Source organism: Castor canadensis, chromosome 5 (assembly GCF_047511655.1).
Source record: "Castor canadensis chromosome 5, mCasCan1.hap1v2, whole genome shotgun sequence".
NCBI lineage: Eukaryota > Metazoa > Chordata > Mammalia > Rodentia > Castoridae > Castor > Castor canadensis.
This window is the reverse complement of record NC_133390.1, coordinates 173,942,524-173,967,476: the sequence shown is the minus strand read 5'-3', so window position 1 is coordinate 173,967,476 and position 24,953 is coordinate 173,942,524. Positions and strand designations below refer to the sequence as shown.

General features: G+C 44.5%; 1 protein-coding gene and 1 long non-coding RNA gene across 4 annotated transcripts in view; one reads left to right on the top strand and one right to left on the bottom strand.

Annotated features, from left to right (window-relative positions):
• Nucleotides 1-24,256, top strand: part of Bcas1 (brain enriched myelin associated protein 1) — an 84,810-nt gene extending 60,554 nt beyond the window's left edge. The window contains exons 10-13 of one of the 3 annotated variants that reach the window (XM_074074999.1): nt 2,158-2,328; nt 10,741-10,806; nt 16,246-16,509; nt 23,255-24,256. In XM_074074999.1, coding sequence (XP_073931100.1) covers nt 2,158-2,328; nt 10,741-10,806; nt 16,246-16,509; nt 23,255-23,329 — 576 coding nt within the window. In that variant the 3' untranslated portion in view covers nt 23,330-24,256. The remainder of the gene's footprint in view (nt 1-2,157; nt 2,329-10,740; nt 10,807-16,245; nt 16,510-23,254) is intronic. The other 2 variants (XM_074075000.1, XM_074075001.1) reach the window with 2 other exon arrangements.
• The window catches only part of LOC141423432 (uncharacterized), a 45,974-nt gene continuing 24,742 nt past the window's right edge, over nt 3,722-24,953 (bottom strand). Inside the window, exons 2-3 of the long non-coding RNA XR_012448312.1 lie at nt 14,420-14,532; nt 3,722-4,052 (exon numbers count right to left, since the gene is read on the bottom strand). This is a non-coding gene — a long non-coding RNA (uncharacterized lncRNA). The remainder of the gene's footprint in view (nt 4,053-14,419; nt 14,533-24,953) is intronic.

Below are 24,953 nucleotides of genomic sequence, written 5' to 3'. Positions count from 1 at the left end.
TAGAGACTCTGAACAAACCCAGAACATCCTGCTTTCAGATTTTTTATTCCATGTCCCTCTAGTTAATCCACCATCAGATACTTAGTTATCAGCAGAAAAAGCCACATTGCTTGAAATGGCTACTTCCCTCTTGTTGGACTGGGTCACATCAGTCAACTATTCACACCTTCCTGTGTAAAATGGAGATAAAGTTGTGTTTCCTAGGCTGTATGTTGAGCCTTGCATAACACCAGATGTAGTAAGGGGTAGCTACAAACATAATCTCTAAATGATGCACATGTGTCTTGGGGGCATGCTTCTGGAGTACGTAGGTCTGCAGTAACACCTAGAACAACAGCTAGTATTAATTGAGTGCTTTTTATGTTCCAGGCTCAGTCCTAAGAACCTGCCTTGTGTGGCCTCATTTAATCCTCAGGCTCTCTTTCCGACATGTATACTGTCCCCATGGAGAACAGAGGCAACAATGAGCACTGACCTTAGATAAGGCCCCGTCAGGGGTGGACAAGATTTAGGGCCAGGCAGCTTGCTCTGTGACAGTGATATCACACAGGCTGAACCCAAGGCCCTCGTGGCTTATATTTCTTTTCTAGAAATGCAATCGAATGAAGCCAGGCCTGCGTGTGGCAGTCCACATCCACCTTCAACCACTAATCCCAATCTCTTATTTGACTCCATCAGCCTCATCCTGGTGTCCTAAAGCAGCCTGGCAGCAGAAGCTTGTTCACAAACACGTTCTGTTTGGCTAACCTAGAGTCTTATTCTTTTACCACCTTTTGGTGCAACCCCTTGACCTTACTTACCACAGTCAGTACCACTCTTTTTGCTCTTATCGCTGGTCAAGATATGCTTACTCCCTGCTTACCTCCTGGGACTGTCTGTAACTCCCCAGCTTAGATCTTGGATTAAAGGCAAAATGCTAGAAATCGTGTCAGTATTATAAGGTGGGAATAGACTGCTGTGATTTAGTTGCAAACTGGGGGCGGTGCTGCATGCTGATTTGATGTTGGGTGCCTTTCTATATCAGGTAGACAATGTAAAGATTGCGAGTTCTTCTATCTTTGGAGAATTGGGGCATTTGCAAACTAAGGAGGTGTTCTATATGAAGGAAAGGGAATTGGCTGGTCCCTCAGCACTCTGTGCTTTTGGAAATCACTAAATCCCCTTCTCCTACCCCAGACATTGACAACAGGCTCCGAGGAAGCCAGGCCTGGCACCAGTAGGGAAACACCAGGCCTTTGGCTCTGCAGTGCTTTCCTTGGAGACAGGGATTGGGAAACACATGGTAGAAAGAGCCAGATAGTAATTATTTTGGGCTTTGGAGGCCATTTTCAGTCACTGTGCCTTGTTTTTCATCTCTTAAAAAATTTCTACAACCCTTTAGAAAAGCCTCCTAGCTCCGGGGCCACACACCATAGGCCCTGGGCTGGGTTTGGTAGCTGTGTGCCAACCCTGCCTGAGGGAGCAAAGGTAGTTACAAAACTCTCCTGGCCAGTTATCTCTGTCCTGCTGCAGGGACCAGTCAACGGCAGGGACCATCCCAGGTGTGACTGGGGCCACATATGGGAGGTGGCAGTGCAGAGGAGCAAGCATTGGAGGCAAAGTGGGTGAGAAGGACCTCTTGTCTTAGTCCCCATTGCTGGCATGCTTTCTCCCCCCAAATGTTCTCAGTAGGTACTGAGTCACAAGCATTGGTCAGGGGCCAGAAACAACTCAGCAGAGCCTGGTCCTCAAGTCCATTCTTCTCCTGAAATCATGAACTTCAGCTAAGGCATGGCTAGGACTGATGAGGAGGGACAGGAATTAAGAGGAAGTCAAATCTAGTGAATCCAGTGACCTTTGCACTCTCCTGCAAAGAGGACAGTTTCTCCACAGTCATAAGGGGACCAGGATGTGGAGTGGAAACTCTCATGGTCCCTGTCCCTAAGGTTGGACTCCAGGAAATAATTCATCCTGATCTCTACCCAGGGCAGACCAAAGAGACCTCCTGTCTATGCCTTGCACCTTCACAGGAAAGGAATTGGTGACTTCCATGGTAGTCTGTTTGTCCGTTGCTCAACAGTCAGCTGTTCAAAAGCACACCCTGTATGAATGTTTTGGGGGAATGTTTTGGTTGTTTCGTTTTTTTTCACTTTCTTGTTACCTGGCAAAATAATCCAGGTGGTGTGTGAATCACCAGTAGAGATCTTAAAGTTTGAGAAAGTAGAATCAGCCTCACAAACAGTGGATCTCAATGAAGAAAAAGGTGTGCCTGAACCAGCAGAAGTGAAACTCAGAGGAGGAGAAAGCAAGCCTCGGAGGACCTCCCTGATGTCGTTTTTCAGACAAATGGTAAGCTCCCGCCTTGGGCACAGGAAAGTGAAAGGCCCACTCAGCCTCGAGAGAGGGGGCCTGAGCTACAATGGCATGAGGTGATTGCTGGTGACAGTGATGTACAGCGAATATGAGTGGACTATGAACTGGGGGGAGCACCTCCTACCCTTCCTGATCAGTCACAAAGTCGATGTTTACTGCTAGTATTCTTTAACCCTCTAACACTTGCTAATTCCCTTTTTAATACAGAAGGAGCTGGCCTTGGGTCCTGAGTGTGGCAGAGAAGCGCATTCACCTAGAAGAGAATATTATTGCTTGCTTTTAATTTTTATGTTTAAAAGTTCACTTCAGAAGCTGGGCACCAGTGGCTCATGCCTGTAATCCTAGCTACTTGGGAAGCTAAGATCAGAAGAATCACAGTTCAAGGTTAGCCAGGGAATATAGTTCCATCTCCAAAATAATCAGAGTAAAATGGACTGGAGGTGTGGCTCAGGTAGTAGAGTGCCTGCTTTGCATGTGGAAAGTCCTGAATTCAAACCCCAGTCCCACCAAAAAAATTCATTCTGTTGGTTACAAATGATGCTGCTTTTCTCATTATGGTAATGATATGAAGTTTCCTTTGATTAAAATATATTTATTTACATAAAGAACATAAGGTACTTTAAGATTAAATTTTATATAGTCCAAATCATAGCAAGGCATGGTGGGGCAAGCCTGTAATCCCAGGCTACTGGAGGATTATGAGTTTTAGGCCAGTCTGGGCCTCACAGTGGGACCCTGTCTATAAAGAAGAAAAAAAAAAAAAACAAAAAACACTCAAACCAAAGAGTTGAAGTTACAGATTGAGGTGGCAGGTATTCTGAAGGTGACATGTGAGTGGCACAGATTTTTACCGCACTGATAGAAATCATTCAAACAAAGTAATGACATTCTCATGATAAATGTGCAGTTAGTTGGTGGATTTGCTGTGCTGTTAATTCACACATTATGGAAAGAATATGCTGGGTGTGCCTCAGTGCGAGGCAGAGATTGGGAGGGGCGTGAATTGAGGCCAACCTGGGCGAAGAGTTCTTGAGGCTCTTGAGAAGCCAAGCATAGTGGTGCGTGCCTGCCACCCTACCTACTTGGGAGGCTGTAACTGGGAGGATTTTGGTTCAAGGCCAGGGGTGAGGGGTAAGCTGGAGGTGTGGCTCAAGTGTAGAGCGCCTGCCTGGCAAGCACAAGGCTCTGAGCTCAAACCCCAGCACCACTAAAAAAAAAAGGAAGGGGAAGAATGTGGCCAGAGAGCTTTTGGTGCCTGTGAATATTATGTACATTACATATCTTAAATAGCCAGGAACTTAAATATTATAACGCAACAAAACCTAAAATCAGTTGGATAACAAAAAAACAAAACCCATGTAAAAGGTCATTGATTTAATTCTCTTTTAATGAAAAACAAGAATTTCAATATCATGTACGTTTATTTTCAGCACTGGGGAGTTTAATCCTTTGGAAAGCAATTCAATTTCTTAAGATCAGCCTTGTAAAGCATTCTTTCATGTGCACAAATAAAACAAAATGGAGCAGAATCTTGCAGTGGGAATTGAAGCCTGTTAGAAATATGTGGTCTGTCAGAAGTCATTGGCAGGAATCATTTCCTTTCATGTTGGTTTCTCATGGAGTCGAAGGTGCAGACTAAGTATAGCTGGCTCTCTGGCTGGCTCTCCTAGATTGTTGGCCATTTGCTCTGCAATTTGGCACTGAAAAAAGGATCAAGAATTGCAATTTTTGAACCAATTTTTACACCATGTCAGGAAAAAAAAGAACATTTGACAACTCATCTGAATGACAAATGGGACCCCCAAATAGTTGATCATAATATTGAAGGTGATCGGCCTTCCTGTTTCCAGATACAGCTGAGGGACACAGACTAAATAGCAAATAGAACGAGTGTCTTCCAAATAACCAGCATGGAGCTACATCCATTTCCAGCAAATCCTTAAGTCTGGATGAAGTTCCATATCATTTAAATTTACCCCTCCAAGCTGTCTATGAGACAGTCTTTTCTAGCTATAGAAACCAGGTAAGTCTGAATGCCTGGAGAGAAAAAAAAAATGGATGCAAAGAGTCCTTTGGAATTGACTGTGATAGAATTGACAGAACAAGAGGGAGGTGAGGACAGTCTTGCCTAGTAATCCTTAGTGGACCAGAGGTCAAGTCCCCCAGGCTCGTTGCCCTTATTACCTGGGAACTTGAACATTATTCTTTGCTTTTAACACTTCTCCAAAACTTCCATGATTGCTGGAATTTCCCCTAAAAATCTAGACATCCTAGATGTCTGTTTTGTTTTCATTAAAACATTAGATTACTGTTGTGACTAATTCAAATACATAGCTGATGTGGAGTTTCCACTTTACCAGCATCCCCAAACTCCCTGCTGTCACACCCAGCCCAGCTCAGCTCACTGTTTCTGACTGTGCCTGTCCCTATGGGTGTTTGAGTTTGCAACCCCTGCTTGCTGTTGGTAAATAACTTCTTTGATTTTTATGGTCTGGATTAATCACATTCAGCTTAGCTGTTATTCTGTTGATGGACACTTGGGTGGTTTCCACCTCTTTCATTTTATTCATTTACTTGTTCAACGAGAATTGTGGAGTGCCCACCAACATTCCAGGCACCAGGAATATGTGAGAATAAAACCTAGTGAGGAAAAACAGACCCTTAACTTTACACTCAGATTCAGTGAGTGTATGTCTCACACCCATCTCACACCTCTCACACGTGCAAGATGACCAGGATCCACTCATTTTCACGCACGTGTGTTAATTCCCCTTTGGGGAGATTCCCAAAGTCAGCTCCGGAGATTACTTTCAGGAACCACTTCTTGACAACATGTCTGTGACTTCCAAATTGATTTTTTCCGTGGGGAGACAAAAGCTGCTCTAAAGGCTGAAAATAGAAAGAGCATCTGGCCTACCATGAAGGGTCAGGGGGGATTTTTTCTGAGTCAAATAAGTGAATGTTTCAAACTCATTTTAGATATTGTAAGAAAAATATGATTTAAAAAAAATACTTAAGCTGGGTGTGTGGCACATCCTGTAATCGTAGCACTGGGGAGGCTGAGGCAGGAGGACCATCATGAGTTCCAGGCCAGCCTGGGCTGCATAATAAGACATTGTCTCAAAAAGGAATGACTTAATAGAAGAGAAAATTAAATTAAATTGCAAAACCTCTGTTTTGCAGTCATTTTCTCTAGTCATCACACTCTTGATTTTCTAACTTGTAGCCTCTCTCTTCAGTTTCTTCCAGATAACGTATTTTAGCATCCCTTGGCAAAGTGACTCTCGGTTGAGTACTGTTTTCAAAATAAGAGCATTTCCCAATTGATTCTAAGGAGAATTTTATTTCCAGAAGTCAACCTCATGAAAATAAAAACAAAGAATATCATTTCTCATATAACTACATTTCAGCTAAAAGAAAACAGAGTAATACAAGTCCCAAGATTGCCTTCCACACAGGTAGAGGCACGACTCTGAAAAATCCTACAGGCTCCTACAGGATTCCAAAATAATTTCAAGGCACAGCTAAGACATCTGTCAACAGAAAAGGACTTTTATCCATAATAATTCAGCTCTATGTCAAATTGAACATTTGAATGCTGGTATATTTTTATACAGCGAGTGGGCAGAGGGCTGTGTTCACGTACCCACCAACCAGGTAGGCAGATTGGAAACCAGAAAGTGGCAGAGAGGAATATGTAGATTTCAGATTTATAATCCGTTGCTATGACAGCATCTTGCCCCAAAAAGTGTGTTCCTCCTCCACACTGTCGTCACGGTCATTATTTCATTTATTTCCTCATGGCTTCTTTGGACCACTTGTTTTATAAGAAAATTAGCGTAACATTCTCAGGCTAGAGAAAACCTGTGGGCTTTAAAACTGGGCCGATTAAATCCCAGATGAGGACACAGGCAAGAAAACAATTTCGTGTTGATGACATTCACTGTAATAAGTGTAATAAAACCTGTCAAAATTACTATCTGGAGGGGAAAGGAAGGCGGTCAGTAATGGTTATTTTTTATTTTTTTATTTTTTGGCAATACTAGGGTTTGAACTCAGGGCCTACATCTTGAGTCACTCCACCAGCCCTTTTTTGTGTTAAGTATTTTCAACATAGAGTCTCAAGAACTACTTGCCTGGGCTGGCATTGAACCACAATCCTCCTGATCTCTACCTCCTGAGTAAGACTAGGATTACAGGCAGGAACCACCAGCACCTGGCTCTCCACCAACCCGTTCTTGTGATGGGTTTTTTCAAGACAGGGTCTCAAGAACTATTTGCCCAGGGCTGGCTTTTAATTGTGATCCTCCTGATCTCTGCCTCCACAGTAGCTAGGATTACAGGCGTGAGCCACCAGCACTGGAAGGAATGGTATTAGTGAGATTAAGAAAAAAAAAAAAATAGGAGTGTGTAGGCAAAGTTCCTGACCCCAAATTTTTCCCTGAGAATTAAAATATTAATGGTGATTTGCTCTGTAAGGAAAGGTTCCTGCCTTCACAGGAGACTTGCTTCCTTCCGTCCTTACCCGGATACTATAGTCATTGTCACATCTCAGTGTTATCAGCACTAGCAGTAACAAATATGGACCACTGATTGGTTGTGTGCTGCTTCAGACATGACAGACCCTGTGCTAAGCTTGCTGCGTGCATTATGGGTGGTTTATTTTTTTTGGTGGTACTGGGGTTTTGAACTCAGGCCCTCACGCTTGCTAGGCAGGCTCTCTACCACTTGAGCCATGCCTCCAGCCATGTTATCTTGCTTACTAATGTGGAAACTGTGAAGCCAATGCTCCCTGCCTCCCATGAGGACCACAGCTCAGAGACTTGCCCCCCATCCCAGAGCTGATAAAAGGCTAAGGCAGGCTATTCCAAGTCAGGTGTTTACTTTTCATCATTTCTAAAGCTCGCCCTTTACTCAGGTGTCCTTTCTGTGCTGTGTGCTTCTGCAGGTGTGTGAGAGACTGAGTGTCTGGCAGTAGGGCAACCAACAGCTCCGTTTTTGTTGTTCCCTTAGTAATGTTTTCTGTAAAAACATCATTTTTTATGTGTTGGGCTATTGCTCTTACCTAAAATTACAGCAAGGCAAAAGAAATAAATTAGTACATGACTTACATAAAGCTTGGACATAGGTTTCCTGAATATATTTGTCATTAAGATGGAATTTTATTTACCTGAATACTCCCATTCCATTTCAAGCAGCCATCTTGATAAAATACCAGGATGCATATCTTTTGTGGACCCTGGAAGTTGCCAGTAGATCCATTTCCTTGGATTTGTGGTAAAGGGATTGGTTTTCTAAGCGATATTGCTGATATTCCCACACTATGTTAAAATTTTGTCCTAAGCCATGCACTGGTGGTTCATGCCACTACTCCCAGCTACTTGAGAGGCTGAGATCAGGAGGACTGTGGCTCAAGGTCAGCCTGGGCAAATAATTCCTGAGACCCCCCCCCCATCTCCAATATAACCAGAGCAAAATGAACTGGAGGTGTGGCACAAGCAGTAGAGTGCCTGCTTTGCACTTGCAAAGACCTGAGTTCAAACTCCAGTCCTACCAAAAAAATTTAGTCTCTTTAGACAATAACTTTGCTATTTTTGACAGCTGGAGAAAAGTTAGCCTCTATGAGCATGGTCCTTTGAACAAAAAGTCCAACATGGATTGTCCTGAGTTGTCTTTGAAGAGGGCTCTGCAAAGAAGAAAGAAAGGAAAAGGAGGAACGCAAAGGAGGCGGGAGGGGATTTGTTAGTGATGGAGGCTGTTGTGGAGATACCTCAGATGAACTTGAAATCCTGAAACCTGGCAGTTAGTCAGCTTTGCGTACATATGTCTTCCTTCACCTCAAAATAAACAGGAGAAAAGTCACTGAAATGTTCGTGGTACTCTCCACTATTTTTCCATGAAGAGGTTGAACTTGGCAATGCTCTTCAGATGGCCTAAAGGTCTATTTTCATGCTGCCAAGATAGCATGATTTAGATTCAACCGCAGTTCTCCTCCCCCAAAACTATCAGAGAAAGGGAGGGGAAGAAAGCAAATTGAAACTATAAATGGCGGAGTGTCCAATGAATGCCATGTTGAAACAAAGCGAAGGTCAACATCCCTTTCTCTTAGAGTCAAAAGAAAGAATTTTATGTTCAGCAAGAGCTGGAAGAGCCATGCATGACTCCTGGTGTCACGCTTAAAAAGTGTTTTTGCTTAAAAAGCTATTCGGTTCTTAAAATGTGAACAAAAGGTATTTATGTGTTTTTGCTACTCACCATACTTAGAAGCCAAACTGTGGACATGAAACCATGTTCTGAAGGACACTCAGGTATGTGAATGAGTCATGAGAGGGCTCTTCCCACCCCACCTGAATCCCGGAGGCTGAATGACATCCCATAGTGTTCCAAGACATTGCCTGTGATGGGCTGTAGAGCAAGGACTAAGGAGTCATTTGTTCTTCTAAACCTTCTCAGTCAGACTGGACCTTTCAGAACAAGTCCCAGAGGAAGGACTTTTCATGTTAATAGATCTAAATTTCATGGAGAGGACAGACTGATTCTTATTTGCCTTTGGGTTGAAAAACCTTGGTGAGGCTCACAACAATGATGACTCTAAGAAAAGTGCACGGAATCCAGGCGTGGTGGCACACTCCTGTAATTCCAGCTACTTGGAAGGCAAGAAAGAGGATCATGAGTTCAAGGCCAGCCTGGGCAGCATAGTAAGAACCTGTCTCAAAAAGAGAATTTTTAAAAAATGCATAGAGCTTCCTCCATTCCTAAGTGTGTACCAAGATTCTACCCTATGCCAAGCTCTGGCAAGGTTGCTTGGAGTAGGAAAAGACACAGGAATGCACATTTTCTGTTAGACCACTGGTGGCCTTAGTCACATCTTCTGATTTGGAGAGCAGCACTGAGCAATGTTTAAAGGGCACTATTGACTTTGAGAGTGGTTACATCCCAAAGAAGCCCATATTGGTAATTTATCAACCTCCATTTCATCCAAAAATCTGACATCACATAACTTCCTAGCAGATACTCAGTAATCTTTGTTGGTTAAATGGCACTCCTGCCTCCTGGGGGGTGGAAGGATGGGAAGGTGGCTTAGAGTGCGGAGTGTGGACTTATGGCCTGGCTCTCTGCCAGCTAGTTCTATGGTCCAAGCTAGTGTCTCTGACCTTCCATTGTCTTAGCTGTAAAATCAAACTATGATTTCTCCTCTATTTGAAGGTTCTGATGTGATGAGTAAATATGAAAGTTATTATCTCTTTCAGCACAGTGCTTGGCACCGTAGTAAGCACTCCACTGAAAGTGAGCTTATGAATAGCAGTCCTTATTAGCACTAATAATATTAGTGCCACATCAGTCAAGTGCATTCGAATGCCTGCAGTGTCTTTTGCTGTCCTTAGCACATGTGTTATGAATCTGTGCTGTCTGATAAGAGAACAGCCAGGCTGATAACCGTGCAGTCTGGACACTTCTTCTCCCCACAGTGCTGAGCCAGACTCCCTCCATAGCTGGGAGGAGTGATGCTAAAAACGACCAAACGCTCAGGGACTGACTCTCAGTTGATGTTGACGAGAATGGAATGATTCATTATCAGACTTATCAAGCAGAAAGAGCAGGACATTACTAAACGCACAGTGAAAGCAGTAGACCCAGGATGGGTCTGAACTCGCCTGTGGCCAGTTAGCTTAGAGCAGTGATGCTCAGACTCCAGTGTACCTCAGAACCTCCCAGTGGGGAGAAGGCGGTTGTGTTAAAGCCCAGATTGCTGAGCCTCAGCCCCAGAGTTTTTGATTCAGTAGATCTGGAGTGGTGTCAAGAATCTGTGTCTCTACCAAGTCCCTAGGTGAGGCTGACGCTGCTGGTCCTGGATCCACACTTGTAGAAACATTAGGTCAAGGCTTGAGGTTTAAAGAACCAAAGCTACAAATTCAACTGTTGGCCCCATCCAGCCCTGTCGTGGATGCTGCTGGCTGTAGGGGGCACTAAAGAAGAAAAATAAAATGCTCGCTCTAACTCAGCTCTATACTGGGGGGAAATGACCCCAAGGAACCAATGGAAGGTTAGTAACGGTTCAGTGTTCATTCAGTGTTTGTTCATTCTGTGTGTTCGGCCACTCCTGGTTCCAACATTAGTATTTTCATCATTGTGTGTTTATCCCAGAATTATCCAATCCAGGGTTTAAGACTTCTGTTGTTGTTCTTGGAGGCTGACACCTGAATTTCATCAGGTGCCTGTTACACATGTGGAAATATATATATCTCATGAGTTTCCAGTTGGTCTTCCATTTTTATTGATCTTGAATCTCAAGAATAAATGACTAGCTTATCCATTCGTGAATTTCTTGCATTCCCCAATTCACTGTGCTGTGGCTGCTGAAAGACCACTGTCTGTTTGTTATTTTAGTCAGTGAAAGGGGATGGCGGGATCACCCACCCAGAAGAAATAAATGCAAAAGACTCCAGCTACCAAGTAAGTGACCTTCAACTCAGTTTGGTGGCGGGTTTAGCCGGTGTGCTCTCACTTCTCTCCAGCCTCATTTTCAATGTAATTCCCAGCCACAGCCAACTCGGGTTATCATCTCCGGATCAAGCACCCGCTATTTGCCAGGCACTGTGTTGAGCTCTGCAGACGCCAGCATGAGCTAGCTACAGTTCCTCAGCCCCTTCACACCTGCTCTTCCCTCTGCTTTCCCTCCTTCAAAGGCATGCCACCTCTTCAAAGAGCCCTTCCATCTCCACCGATCATCATTACACCTTGTTTTGTGTTCCATAGCACTTGTCATAAACTGTAATCATTCATTTGTCTGTTAGTTCCTGCTTCTACCTCAGTCTGGAGCAAGCAGGAGCCTCCAGTTTTCTCTTGCAGTGCCTGGCACCTGGCATGTAGTAGGAGCTATTTCTAAAACAGATGAGCGGTGGACACGGGATCACGTCGCTCATTTCCAAAACTCCTCCATTCTAAACAGACAGTTGTGACAGCTTTATAACTGTACTGTTCTTTTTTTCTAAGAGGATCATACACAACCCCTGTTTTATATCTGCATTCTCTAACTTAAATATATACTTCTAAGTCTGGAGACGTGGCTCAAGTGGGAGTGTACTTTATCCTGGGTTCAATCACAGCCCTACACACAAAAAATTATACATACACATCCTCAAAAGTTTCATCAAATACTATTGTATTAATTTTAGAAATGTAAAGAAGTACTTAAGGCCTCAGGAGTAAACCCAAAATGCCTAGTTCCAATCTTGCTGTGGCCGTTTTAACTGTGTGGCTCTTGGCAAATTAGCAAATTTCTCAGTGCCTCAGTTTTCTTTCTTTCTTTCTTTCTTTCTTTTTTCTTTTCTGGTGGTACTGAGGTTTGAACTCATGCTTGCTAGGCAGGCACTCTACAAGTTGAGCCACTCCACTATCAGTGCCTTAGTTTTCTCATCTATATAATGGAGCTAGGAAAAATACACCTCATAGGGTGTCATACTTCCAGATGGATCGGTACAGGTAAAGCACTGAGGGTGCAGAGTAGCAGTTGCCATATTAGTCAACCTAGGCAGTCATAGACTGGGTGGCTCACCCAACAAATTAATTTTCTCACAGTTCTGGAAGCTGGAAAGGTCAAGTCAAGGTGCCAGCCCGGTTCAGTCACTTCGAGGGCTCTGTTCCTGGCTTGCAGATGGCAGCCTTCCTGCTTGCCCTCACATGGAAGAGAGGAAGAGCGAGGGAAGGAGAGCGCTCTCTGGTGCCAGTTCTTACAATGACACTAATTAATCCTTTTGAATTTGGGACGCACAGTTCAGTTCATAGCAGTTTCTATATGTAACTGCGGAACTGCTCACAGTTTTGCTCATATCACACACACCGTGCACAGCAATTCTATTTGAATATGTTACAATATTTCTACTGCCATAATCATTTTATTCTGCATGGGGTTTTTTGTTTTTTTACTGCTTTCAGGTTTTGTTTTGTTTTTTAACTTATATCTATGCCTGGCCCCCAAATCTCTACTCTAGATCACTTTGGAACCAAAACTTCCAAAGCTTACCACCCTGGAAACATGACAAGCTTGCTCTACTCAAAAAGAAAAACTTGCTGGTGGAATGGCTCAAGTGGTAGAGTGCCTGCCTTGAAATTATGAAGACCTGAGTTCAGGAAGAAAACCTTAAATATGATTGTGTGTTCTGTCTGGAATCCTACACTGAAAGTTACACCAATAATTTTGGTTTTAAAGTCACCATGAGGGCTGAGGGTGTAGCTCAGTGGATATAGCTAAACATATGCTTGGCGTGTGAGAGGCCTTGGGTTCAAGGCCCAGCACCAAAAACATAAAGTTTGAGTGACGTCCATGAAAATCTAAGCGACCTGGAAACATCATTCTCCTTGCTCTCACCCGGGAATATCTCAAGCCCATCTGAGACTCCATCTTCCAGGGCCTTCCATCCTGCCCTGAGAAGACCGAGCTGTCCTCATTGGGAGGTGAAACCAAAGGCCTATTTTAATTTGGGAGGTGAGAGTCGCTAACTCTGCTCCTTTGAGATTCACCCTCTCAGGGCTGTAAAGGGCTTAGCTGATGTGTCTAGGAAATGGAGCCCAGACACACCTGGCCTAAGATGGCCTTCAGAGTCTGAATCAAACAACATGCCTACAGCCTTGTTCTGCAACTTCTGCCAGCACTGCTGGGTTCCAGCAGTTTCCAGGAGAGGGTACACACAGCTGATTAAGTTGCAAATATATTTGTTACAAGATTTCAGAGTCAAACCCCAGGCAAATGTTTCGAGCCTTCTACATTTAATCATTGCACTGTTGTGCTGTTATGATTCTTAACTGAATCTACAGTCAAGGAGACAGTCAATTATCCTCTCAGGATGAGTTTCTAAGCAATATGGGGCAGCAATGTGGTAACTGGATACCATCCACAGAAAGCTCTCAGAGAAAAACCAATGAGAGCCAGTGTTCCTTGTATTCCCCACCTCCAGGCTACAACAATTTGGGGAACAAAATATTTCTGGAAGCATTTGGGTGGTCTCACTGGGCTTCGTGCAACACATTTCAGAGAAGACCTACTCTGTGCCAGCTCCTCCCTATAGTGCTAGGGACAGAGCTCTGTTCTCTGAAGCTCCGGGGGAGCAAAGAAATCCCTGAGCACAGACGTAAAGGAAGTACAGCAGTGATCCACAAGACAGTGGATGGGCTTCTTTGGACCTTGGAGCCAGGGACTGCGTCTCCAGGAGGCGACATCTGAACTGAGAGTTGACAGAAATACCACAGCCATCACCCAAAGCCCTGGTGGCAGGCTGGACTGAAGTACAATCAACTATGAAGCCTGTTCCCTGGTTAAGCTTATTCCTTTCCTGGAAGGGAAGGAGGAGGCTGTGTGGCTGAGTGGCATGGGTGTCTCTGGCATGTCACACTCGACAGTAGCTTTCTGGTGCCTCATCGGCACAAAGCACTCAGAGTCACACAGTTTCTCAAAAAAGAGGAGCCACTGGCAGTGGTCAGCCAGGGTGAGCAGCTCATCTGCTTGCTGGGGACTTTCTAGTTCTTTGTCCTGGAACCTCCTCACTCCCGGACAGAGTGAGACGACTGGCCAGCTATTGTATGCTGGAATTTCACACGGACCAGTCATGGGCCAAACAGGCTTTCCATCCTTGGCTGATTTAATCTTTACTGTGCTATGAGGGGTATTTCTGTTAGTCCTTCCACACAGAAGAGGACACTGAGAGTGTAGACAACTTAGCCCAGGTTACACAGCCAGGATGGGATGCAACCAGATCCAAACCAGGTCCTGACCCCAGACACACAGCTTTTAGCCACTTGCTAGATCTTAAAACCTTCCATACAACAAAAACAGTTCAGAGGTTTGGACAGCGGTCACTGGTTCCTGAAGAGCACCATGGTGGAGGGTCTCTGCTGCATTCTGAGGTGACAGCCAGCTGTCTGTGACACTTGGACATCCGTGGCTTAGCACAGGTTGCAACCTGAGAGTACTGAGTGGCTGCAGAACAGCTTTCCAGGCACACTGGCTACTGTTGCTTCTGTGGTGAAGATTTCTGCAACCTGGCGGACCCTCAGCACCTGGGAGGCCCACCTGTTTGTCTTCTCACTTCTTCATCAGGGGTGGCTGGGGTCACTGGTGCAAAATGCCAGCTCTGTGGTTGTTGCCTTCTCAGACAAAGCTGCAGCTGGCACGGCACTTCCTTCCTGGGGAAAGTACATGATTATATGAATCAGAAGTTGTAAACATGGATTCCCTGGATCAAATGTGGCCTGCAGGGTAGATATTTGCTTTGACCAAGCTTTAAAACTTGAAGTCAGTATTCACCTGTTTTGCAGTTCAAAAAACTCCAATATCAAGGTCCAATCAAAAATAGAACTGAAAGCATTGGGGCCTGTGTGTTAAGCACTGGGACCGCCCGCATGGTATCTCCCAGGCCATTGGCCCTTTGGACAGGCCATGTGACATTCAGTTCACCACAGTCCCCCTACCCCAAATTGTCACCCCAGCACTAAAACCAGCATTGCTCGGATGCAGTTTTTCCCACACCGAGAAAAATTTCTTTGGGTTTATTTTGTTTTCTCAAGCCTAGGAGCTAAGAGCTGCACGTGACTGTTCTTAATCCAGCTTCCTTCTCCTTATTGTCATATGTCTTCATAGCATTTGAGTTCAAGAAAATTACAGGAAAGCGTTTATACTTTTCTATCAAATTTTATGTTTTTTAGATCTGTTAAATCTGTAGTTTACCCAGTATCTTCTAGGATTCTGGATTTTACAACTTCCTTCCTCTAAATTATGGAAGTCTCATTTGGGCACAGAAAGATATACACTCAGAACTAAAACCTGCCGGGCACCGGTGGCTCACACCTGTAATCCTAGCTACTCAAGGAGGCAGACATCAGGAGGATCTCGGTTCAAAGCCAGCCCAGGAAAATAGTTCACGAGACCCAATCTTGAAAAATCCTTCACAAGAAAGGGTTGGTGGAGTGACTCAAGGTGTAGGCCCTGAGTTCAAACCTCAGTACCAGAAAAAAAAAAAAAAACCCTAAAATCAGTCTTTTTTTTTTTAAACCAACATTTGGTAAAGCAAAACGACACCAGAAATCAAGGTAAATGTAATTGTGAAGAAAAGAACGGTCATCCCCAAGAAAGTCACTCGTGGTTGTCAGTGTGAGAAATCCTCACAAAGCTGGCATAGCATACACGGGCTTCAGGAACAGCTAGATTCAGGCAACATGATATCATCTGATCTCTTCCTTCTCTCAGCTCTGCTTTCTCCTGTGTCGGCTTCTTTTCCAGGCATATTTTCTCTGGAAATGAGCTTGGTTCTAGAGGCTCCGGGCTTTTGTTTTTATAATTTCAAAGCCCCTATAAAGTGGCCAGGCCCCTGTCTTAATTATTTTAGCAAATCTCTAAGATTAGTTCAGCTCTTCACTGTCTGATAATCCTGAACCAATCATAGCCATCCAATTACGTGCAGTGCTCTGATTGGCCAGGCCTGAGCCACATGGCCCCCATCCAGGGATAGAATAGACGGGGAAGGAAGTGGTTTCCTAAGGAAAATCCAAGCTCTAGGACCAAAAGAAGGGGACAAGAGGGCTAGCAGAGTGACTCAAGTGTTTAGATCACCTGCCTAGTAAGCATGAGGCCCTGAGTTCAAATCCCAGTGCTGCAAAAATATAATTGAAGAGGGGGAAAGAATATTTTCTGGGAAAGCTTAAAATTAATGAATTATTAAACAAATAAATGTCACCTTCCATGCATGACCCTGCATAGTTTTGTTTTTCATTTCACCCAAGACTCGTGAAAGTGTGGCTCCCATTCAACATTTGAATATCTCTGCTTTAACTTTTTTGTTCCATTGCTATTGAGAATTGTCTCACAGCCACTAAAAATGGGCCTTGTCTGAATTGCCGTAGACATCAAACTCCACGGAAAAGGCCACCACACCCCCCGAGCCAGAACCCGCAGCAGCCGCCCAGAAGGCCAAAGAGGGCTCCACAAAGGACAAGAAGTCAGTCCCTGAGATGAACAAGCACAAGAGCAGCAAACAGGAAGCCAAAGAACCTGCCCAGTGTGTGGAGCCAGCCGCGCTGGATTCGAACTCACTGCAGAATGGGGACAAGTCCCAAAAGAGACCTGAGAAGCGACGGCAGTCCCTTGGGGGCTTCCTTAAGGGCCTGGTAGGTTGATTTTGCCTCTTCTTTCTGGGCTCTCAGGCAAGGGATGTGGTTTCTACCACATCTGGCTGGACATCTGGCTAACAAATATTTATTGAGCATCTACTGAGTGCCGGGCACTGTGCTAGGCAGAAAGCCAGAGAGACATGGTCATTGCTATTCTGAACCACGGTCAAGTGCAGGACGAATAGGATCTGCAGGTGCTGAATATCGTAAAAAGTACGTAGCATGAGGACAGTGAGAGAAGGCTGAGTGGGCCAAAGAGCCTGTGCTTAGAGTCAGTCCATGAGGCTTGGTTGAGGTCCTCTTCCTGCCACTTTCCAGCTGTGTGACCTTGCCGTAGTCATTTAACCTCTCAGAGCCTCAGTTTTCCTCAGTAATAATAACCTCTGCAGTTCTCATGTTCCCATGCAGATTGGATGGACGTATAATCTACTTGGTCCAGTGCCTGGCACACAGTTGGAGTTCAACTGTGGATGTTACTGCTTCCATAGAAAAGTATTTAGGTTTCTATATATGGACTTGAGTCTCACCCCCTGCAAAATTAGGACATTGGGCAGCCTTGCCCTCACCTCAGCTCCAAACCACCCAACACACACCAGGGGAACCCCTCTCCCTTCATCAGACTCCCTTTCAGCCCACGTTCAATCCCCTCTCCCAGCACTCCACAGACTCTCTGCCCAGGCACTTCCCCAAATTCTACCTGTGTTTCCTCACTCTGGCCTCCATTACTCTGGGTTTCTGAACTGTTACATGACTGACAATGGGTTCACTTTTCCTCCATTTACAAACCATGAAACCTTGAGCAAATTACTGCCTCTACCAACCAGACTTTGCATCTGTAAAAGAGAAGTGATGTCTAAGTCACAGGACTATTGAAACAACCACGGAGGTGGTGTATGGAAGCCTCAGCACCACACCTGAGCCCTAGGAGCAGCCAACAGGTCCTCCTCCTTCTTATTATCAGTTTGTTCAATGTCTTACACATAGCAGATGCTCTGGGCAAATATTTGCTAAATGAATGAATGAGAAACGAATGCATTATGGTATCTCCCATTTGCATTATGTCATTTGGGGTGTTAAAGGAAAAACTTTAGACATAGTAAATTTCACAGAGTTTATTTAAGCAAAGAACGATCCATGAATCAGGCAGCACTCAGAACCAGAGGAGGTTTAGAGAGCTCTGCCCAGCAGTGGAGCAGGGCTTCCATAGGCTGGATACAGATGCCAAGTAGAGAAATCACCTGATTGGCTACAGCCACGCATCTGAACATGCTGAGATGAGTTGGTCACCTGTGATTGACCAAAACTCAGCTGTTTGTGATTGGCTGTTTGTTACAAAAATTGTGTATACTCCTAAATTAGGTTTTGGGTTGTTTAAGCACTAAGTTAGGTTGCAGTTTGCTTTGTAGAGAGTAAGGAGAGGCTGGTGGAGTGGCTCAAGCAGTAAGAGTACCTGCCTAGCAGGCGTAAGGCCCTGAGTGAGTGCATCCCTCAGTGCAGCTAAGCAAAACAAGAGAGGAAGGAAGGAGACACCTCTGGCTAAGGATCTCCGGTTTATTTAATTTAACAGGAAAGTTGTGCTACTCCCTGGATGGCAGAAGCACTGGCTGCTAGGTGCAGAATTCCTTTTTACTGTTGCAACTTTAGGTAGACTGGTGACAAAAGTAGTTTAAATTTACTTATTTCAGTCTCCCCATAAAATGAAACCTCTGTCTGCCACGGACCTTCAGCATCACAAAGATGGCAACTTCCATCTTTCAGGTTCACGGCTGTATCTCACACAGTACATCTCGATAAACAGCAATGAAAGGACAAGATGAAAATATGATATTAAAATATTACAGATGAGAGGAACAAATTACTTGAAATCGTTACCCTTTGGTGAAAAGTTGCTCTCAACTTTAACCACATTTGTGGTTGCATATTTTTTAAATATCTGCTGTGGATAGAGACACTAAGACTAGACAGTCGTTAATAATTTGTTTTATATTTTTTCTTTATTTTATTTTATCGTTTTTGTTTTACATCTTGAAACAACTAGACTGACCTCTCTCTTTCCTCTCTCTTCTTTCCTCCTTCCTTCTTCTATCTTCTACAAATTAACAAAATTAATAAACAAGATTAGCAAACAAAAATTTATGTGTGAAAGGTTACTCAGGGAAACAATGGAATCACGCGGTAGAGCGTGCCTGGTGGTCTTCGGGTGGACGGACCATGTGCTACTTTGAACTGGTGGGTGCAGAAATTGCCTGTGAGGGGTCATGGGAGGATCACTGGTGCCAGATGAGAGGCAGCAAGGCTCTTCAGGAAACGGGCCTAGCACTGGCACAAGCCCTGGGTGGGAATGAGATCCAAGAGCTCAGTGTGGAAAACAGAAGAATGGAAGAGAAGAGCCACAGGCAGGGACCCATCACGCAGGCTGCACAGAGAAAGCTCGCACAGCCCTGTAACAACCGGGAGGCTGTTAACAGGTGTCAGCAGGGAAGAGCTGGCCCCGTTTATAACTTGTAAAGATCATTTCGCAGCTGTGGAAAATGGCTGGTGGTGGGAACAGCAGAAATATCTCAGTTATTGTGTATCCAGTGTGACCAGGAGAGCTAGCATAGGTTTGGCCTCATGATGTCTTCAAAGGTGACGAGAGGTAGACTCAACCTGAGACACTAATCACAGTTCTATTCCTGAGCCCCTCCTCTGGGGCCATGCTTCTTTATGTAGAAGTTTATTATGACAGTGTCCTTTCAAGGTAGGACTGCTTATTCCCAGTTCTCGGATGAGTAAACTGAGAAGCTGTGTCCTTTGCTGCACACCCCATGGCCTCTACAAAGCAGTAGCAGAGACATAACTCACTCCAGGTCTTCTGACCCCAAGTCTGGCAGCCTGCCTTTGTCAGGAGACAGCTGACCAGAGTGGAGGGTAGAGAGAGGCCTATCTACCACTTTCTAGGACCAAGTCCCCAAGACCTTCAAACTGGACACATTCCTCCAAGTTGACCAGCACCTCTTTGTGTGACTGGCACCAGCTAGGGGACCATCACAGTCTCTGTCACCCATAGGAAATGGGCTCCTGGCCACCCTGTCTAAGATGGCACCATGGACCATTTCCTCTAGGTGACATCCTTTTCATTTAGTTCCTTTTCTCTCACCCCCATCATGCTGGGGTTCTCACCAAGAGCAGCTGACTTGGTATTAACAAGTCCGAAAAGAACTGGAAGGAAGCCCAGAGAATCCATGAACTTCCGTGTTTGCAACAGCCTTTTCTTTTTCATACGACAACTTCTCAACTTCCACACACACACACACACACACATACACACACACACCCCAAAATGAACTACTCTGAAGGGTAGAGAACTGCCCCACCCCTACTCCCTAAGCCCCACCTACTTCATGTTCTCTGTTCACCTTTGCCAGGTTCATGGTCCCTAAAATTGTAGGATTTTGTGCAAGGCAGTCTGCAGGTGTAACAGAGAGATGGAGACTGGTAAGGGAAGACTGTCTCCCCACTGGGCATGAACCTGCACTATCAGCTCAGTCACTGCAAGCTTGGGACAGAGGCTGGAAAGAGTGGACAGTGAACAGGACACTGCTGGGGAGGGCGGGAGAGCAGAGGCAGGTTCAAAGTTAGGGTGTTCGACATCACTGCCCGGTCCAGTCCTGGGTTATGTTGGAGCTCAGTTTCCACATCTGTAAAACTGGGTTAGAAATCACTGAACACCTCACAGAGCTAGGGAGTGACAGGAGAGAAAGGCTTTGCATTGTACACCATGAAGTGTACACAAGAGCTGCATGTGCAATTCTGGCCTCCAAAGTCCAAGCCCAGTGGGGCCAGAGAGGCGATGCAGGAGGGAAGGTGACTGGCAAGGTCTTTAGTGACCTGAAAAGTAAGTGCCCCATTTAAATAAGGTACCGCCATGAGCCAGGTATTGTCTTGCAGGACTGTGGAACTAATCTGCTATTTTTTTAAGAGAAAGAACAAAAGGGCAAATTTTTATGTGAAAGAAGTTAATTTTAAAATGTCAGCATTTATTTTAAAAATAAAAGAAGAAAACCTGCTTGTCAAATAAAGCCAAATTCAGGTCAAGGGCAGCTTGCTCCTGGATTTGAACCTAGTTCTCTACCACTTAGTGCCTGTGTGACCTTGGGCAAGTCACCTTTCTGAGCTTTGGGTACCTTCTCAATGAGGCTAATAGTATTGAAATGACAGAGTCAGCTTGAAGGTGCAATGAGGGCTCAATTATGTCCTTAGAACAAATGTCAGCATGGTGTAGGGGGCAAGGAAAGAGTAACTGTGTTGAGATGCTGGCTTTGTCAGTCTCACCCAAGGGCAGTGGTGCAGAGATGAGTGGGGTCCCATGTGCCGTGAGTCATTTGAGCTGAGTAAGAGCCACAAGGGGTTCCCATTCAGTGGAAGCACGGTGGTTGGAAATGGCCTAGCACTTAGCCAGCTGACTCAGGTTCAGACAGGTGAGACCAGCCTGTGCCACCACTCCATCCCATGTAGACGCTCACAAGGCTTGTGGCCTCTATGAAGTGTAAGAGCAGAACAGGCTCCACATCACAGGCTGCATAACGTCCAGGAGGCTTCACAGCTGAGGACCCTCTCACATGAGTGACTGGCTGTCAGGGTGAGGGATCAATCAGGCCACAAATGCTGAAAAGAATGGGGCAGTGCTCAAACCCAGCTATGGGAGGGAGTGGAGGGGCCGCTCTGTCCCCTCAAGGCAGTAGAATGGAGGAGACCAAGGGAGAGTCCAGCCAGAGTGGATGCTGCCCTTTTTCCCTGAAAAGAAAGAAAAAAATCTGCTACAGCTGCCCCTGACAACAAGCGTTCACTAGCCCATGTGTGCTGGTGACCCTGACATTCCCAAAGACTGGCAGAGTGGGTGGGAGGCGAGAGGCCTTCTGTGCCTGTTGTAGGAAGAACGCATGAATCCAGCCACACCACTAAGAATGATGATGACTCTTTCCTAGCACTTACCGTGCCACAAATGCTGTCCACGTGCCCTAGCATGTAATCTTCACAAGAACCTGTGAGCGCCTTCACACCAATGGTAAAATTAAGGTGTGAGGGAACTACAGTTGACCAAGGTCACACAAGGAGTGGCCCTCAGAAGCCCAGCTATCTGATCTCAGTGACAAATTACATCACACTACACCAGGTAGTATATATGATATACCACATCCTTCTCTATTACACTGTGGTATAGCTGCTATAGGGTACTCTACTAAATAGACAACATATGTTCTATGCAATATACATGTTCTGTGTATATTATGAATACATACAGTACTACACTATGTTATAATTACTAGACCACATAATATATTCTCTGTGTACACTAAATATGCACTATATACTATATAATGTACACTATCCTCTGCTGTTCTGTGCTGTATTATACTATACTATGTATGTTTTTGCTACATTACACTGTTTCTATACTGTGCTATATATGTACTTTTCTATTTGATACATGCAATCCTCAATTACGGGCTACATCCCTATACTACTCTGTACTGGGAAACAGGGCAACAATATCAGTGCCTCTGATAGGATTCTTAACCTATTACACATATGCAAGAAGCTAGGTTCAAAAGTTATGTACTCTCTGCACACATATAACCTCATTAAAGTATATCCATTAAATGCAGGCAGTTTTGTGTATAAATTATACCTTAATAAAACAGAAGGAAAGGGAGGGGAGAAAGCTATGTACTCTACAATGCCCCGATAAAATGTCCTGGACAAGGTAAAACTCTAGGATGACAGATCCATGGTTGCCAGGGTCTGAGAGTGAAGAGGCTTAACTCAAATGGCACAAGGGGAATTTGGCAGCAGTGGAAACACATGATCTCTTTTGTAGCATAATGCAAGTTTATTCCATTTGTTCTTGCAACACAAAACTTGAGCACAGTATTATTTAGCATTTGGATTTAAATGAGCTAGATACTCAGGGAAGCACATGACATTTTGATTTTGGTGGTGCTACCATGACTACTTGTGTTGGTCTGAGGTCATAGAACTACACACAGAAAGGCTTAGTTTGCTTTGTCTACAGTGCACTCAACAGCAAAGGTAAGGCGACACTAGTACAGTCATAACAGCCTTGGCCCCTGGTGTCCTTTCACTCACACTAGGCCCAAGGACACAGCAGACAGAACTCACAGAGAAGGCAGATGTCAGACAAATAAAATGTAATAAGAGCACTTCAAAAAGTGATATGTTTTGTGAGGGAATAAAACAGAGCCATTTATGAGAAAATAAAAGTGTAATGTGTTAAACAGTAACTGGGGAACAGGTGATTAAGCTAGAATGGGGAGAAGGGGTTGGCACTCTAGGGACTATTCCAAGTCCATCACACATTTGCAGATCTGTGCTCCTTCACCTTGGGAACAGACCTCTGAGATGAGTTTTATTATTCCCATTCTAAAAATAAAGAAACTGAAGCACAAAGAGTTCATTTGTCCAAAATCCCACAAAGCTAGAAAATTACCTGATTGAGACTAGAGATGTGGTTCAAGTGGTAGAGCACCTTCTTTGCAAGTGTGAAGCCCTGAATTCAAGCCCCAATCCAAAAAAAAAAATGAAAATTATCTGACTGGAGACCCTTCTCCTATGCACTGACCGTAAGGATGAAGATGTAATTGTTCAGCACCTCACACACAGTAACTTCTCAATGGCTAGCAATTGTTGCTCTCGCTATTATACAATGTCAACAGGCTACCACTGCTTTGTTTTTCTCCAGGGACCAAAGCGGATGTTGGATGCTCAAGTGCAAACAGACCCCGTATCCATCGGACCTGCTGGCAAATCCAAGTAAACAAATTAGAGCTCCCGCCAGGTTTTCCTACACCACATTTTCTCCCTGCTCCATCTCCCTCCCAAACACACTCTATGTATATATTTTTGTCTTCTCATGGCCCTCAAATGAAATCCTGCCTACAAATGAAGGCTGAGCTGTTGTATACTGAGGTGTATTATTCACGTCTCTGGTCCAGTCTTCCTGGCGTATAACTGTAAAGATGCGTTAGCAGTTCAACTAGTCAGGTCAGGAGCATTGATGACTGCCAGGTAGGGGAAGGAGGAAGTAGAGGAATGCACCCGTGTTATGTCTAAAAAAATGGCCATGACAAGTATGTTGCAGAAGATAAATGCCTGTGAGAAAAAAAATTAAGCTTTGTAGCAAATGCATGCTACAAAAAATCCTGTAAGCCTGGGGAAGGGAAGGAAAACCCATTTGTTTAAGTAGCACTTCAAGGAAGGAGAACTCAGGCTGGCTCTGTGTTGGGTGGTTACCAGTGTCCTAGGATGGAATGTGTGGTTTTTGAAAAGGAAAGAATAAGAGCTGGTTTTCAAACAGGGTCCTTGAAAGCTACTGATGAGAGGGAAATGGTTGACTGGAGAGGGATTGAAATGATTTGGGAAGACAATTGCTTCTGAAGCCCAGGAACAAGGGTGGGTGAGAGTTACAACTTCAAAAAAAGAAAAGAAAAGAAATGAGGTTGCAAGTTTATTTTGCAACACAAGGGGGCGCCAAGAACTCCATTTTATTCTGCATCCTCTGTCTAACAAAGATTGAGTGTCTGCAAACTTCCATTATTAATGTCTCTCAGATGGCTGGGGCTTGCTTCATCTGTTCTGTCTGACACTTACCTCAAGTCTGTCTGTAATTTCCTAATGTTCTCAGGATGTACTCATAGAACCATCCCCATAACCCCAGTTAATAAAAATTTACAGATTATCCACATACCTGAGTATTTTTTTAATTATTGTACAGAGGACTAAATAGGACCACGGGTCTATTAAAATGTCATGTGAAGTGTCAGATGACTGACTGTCATTTATACTGTACCTTTCTTTTTTGATTTAATTTTAAAAATACGTTTACTTCTAAAGTATCTTTTGATTTTCAACTTTTAAAGCAGATCTCTCTTAGCCTGTCTGAGATGACTTGATTTCCATGGTCTAGGTCTAAATTCAGTGCTCTGCCTCATTGTCTCCTTCGCAAGACAATTCTCCCCCTGTCTCCCCCACGTCCTCCTGGATTTCTTTGTATAGTGCACATACATATTTGCATACACACCCAGCACATATAGGAAGTGTGTCTTAGCCCAGGCTGCTAGAAGCAGAGGTGGAATTCAAATGCATAAGGCACACTGAGAGCAGGCTGGGAGAGGAAATAAGAGAAAAGAGGAAGAAAGGGAAGGGTTGGGCAAGAACTGGTCTTTGCTGGCCCGTGAACTATACCACACAGCTGGTTCTACCATGAGACAAAGGGACCAGCCCTGTGTCGCTAGAGCTGAGTCATGGGCTGAAGTGGGAGGTGGTAGGACTAGGACCAACCCACTGCTCCCAATAACCTCAGAAGCCGGGATCCCTGAGTAGCTGGAAGATCAGAGCACAGATGGTGTCCACTACACACAGACACACATATATGTTCAGAT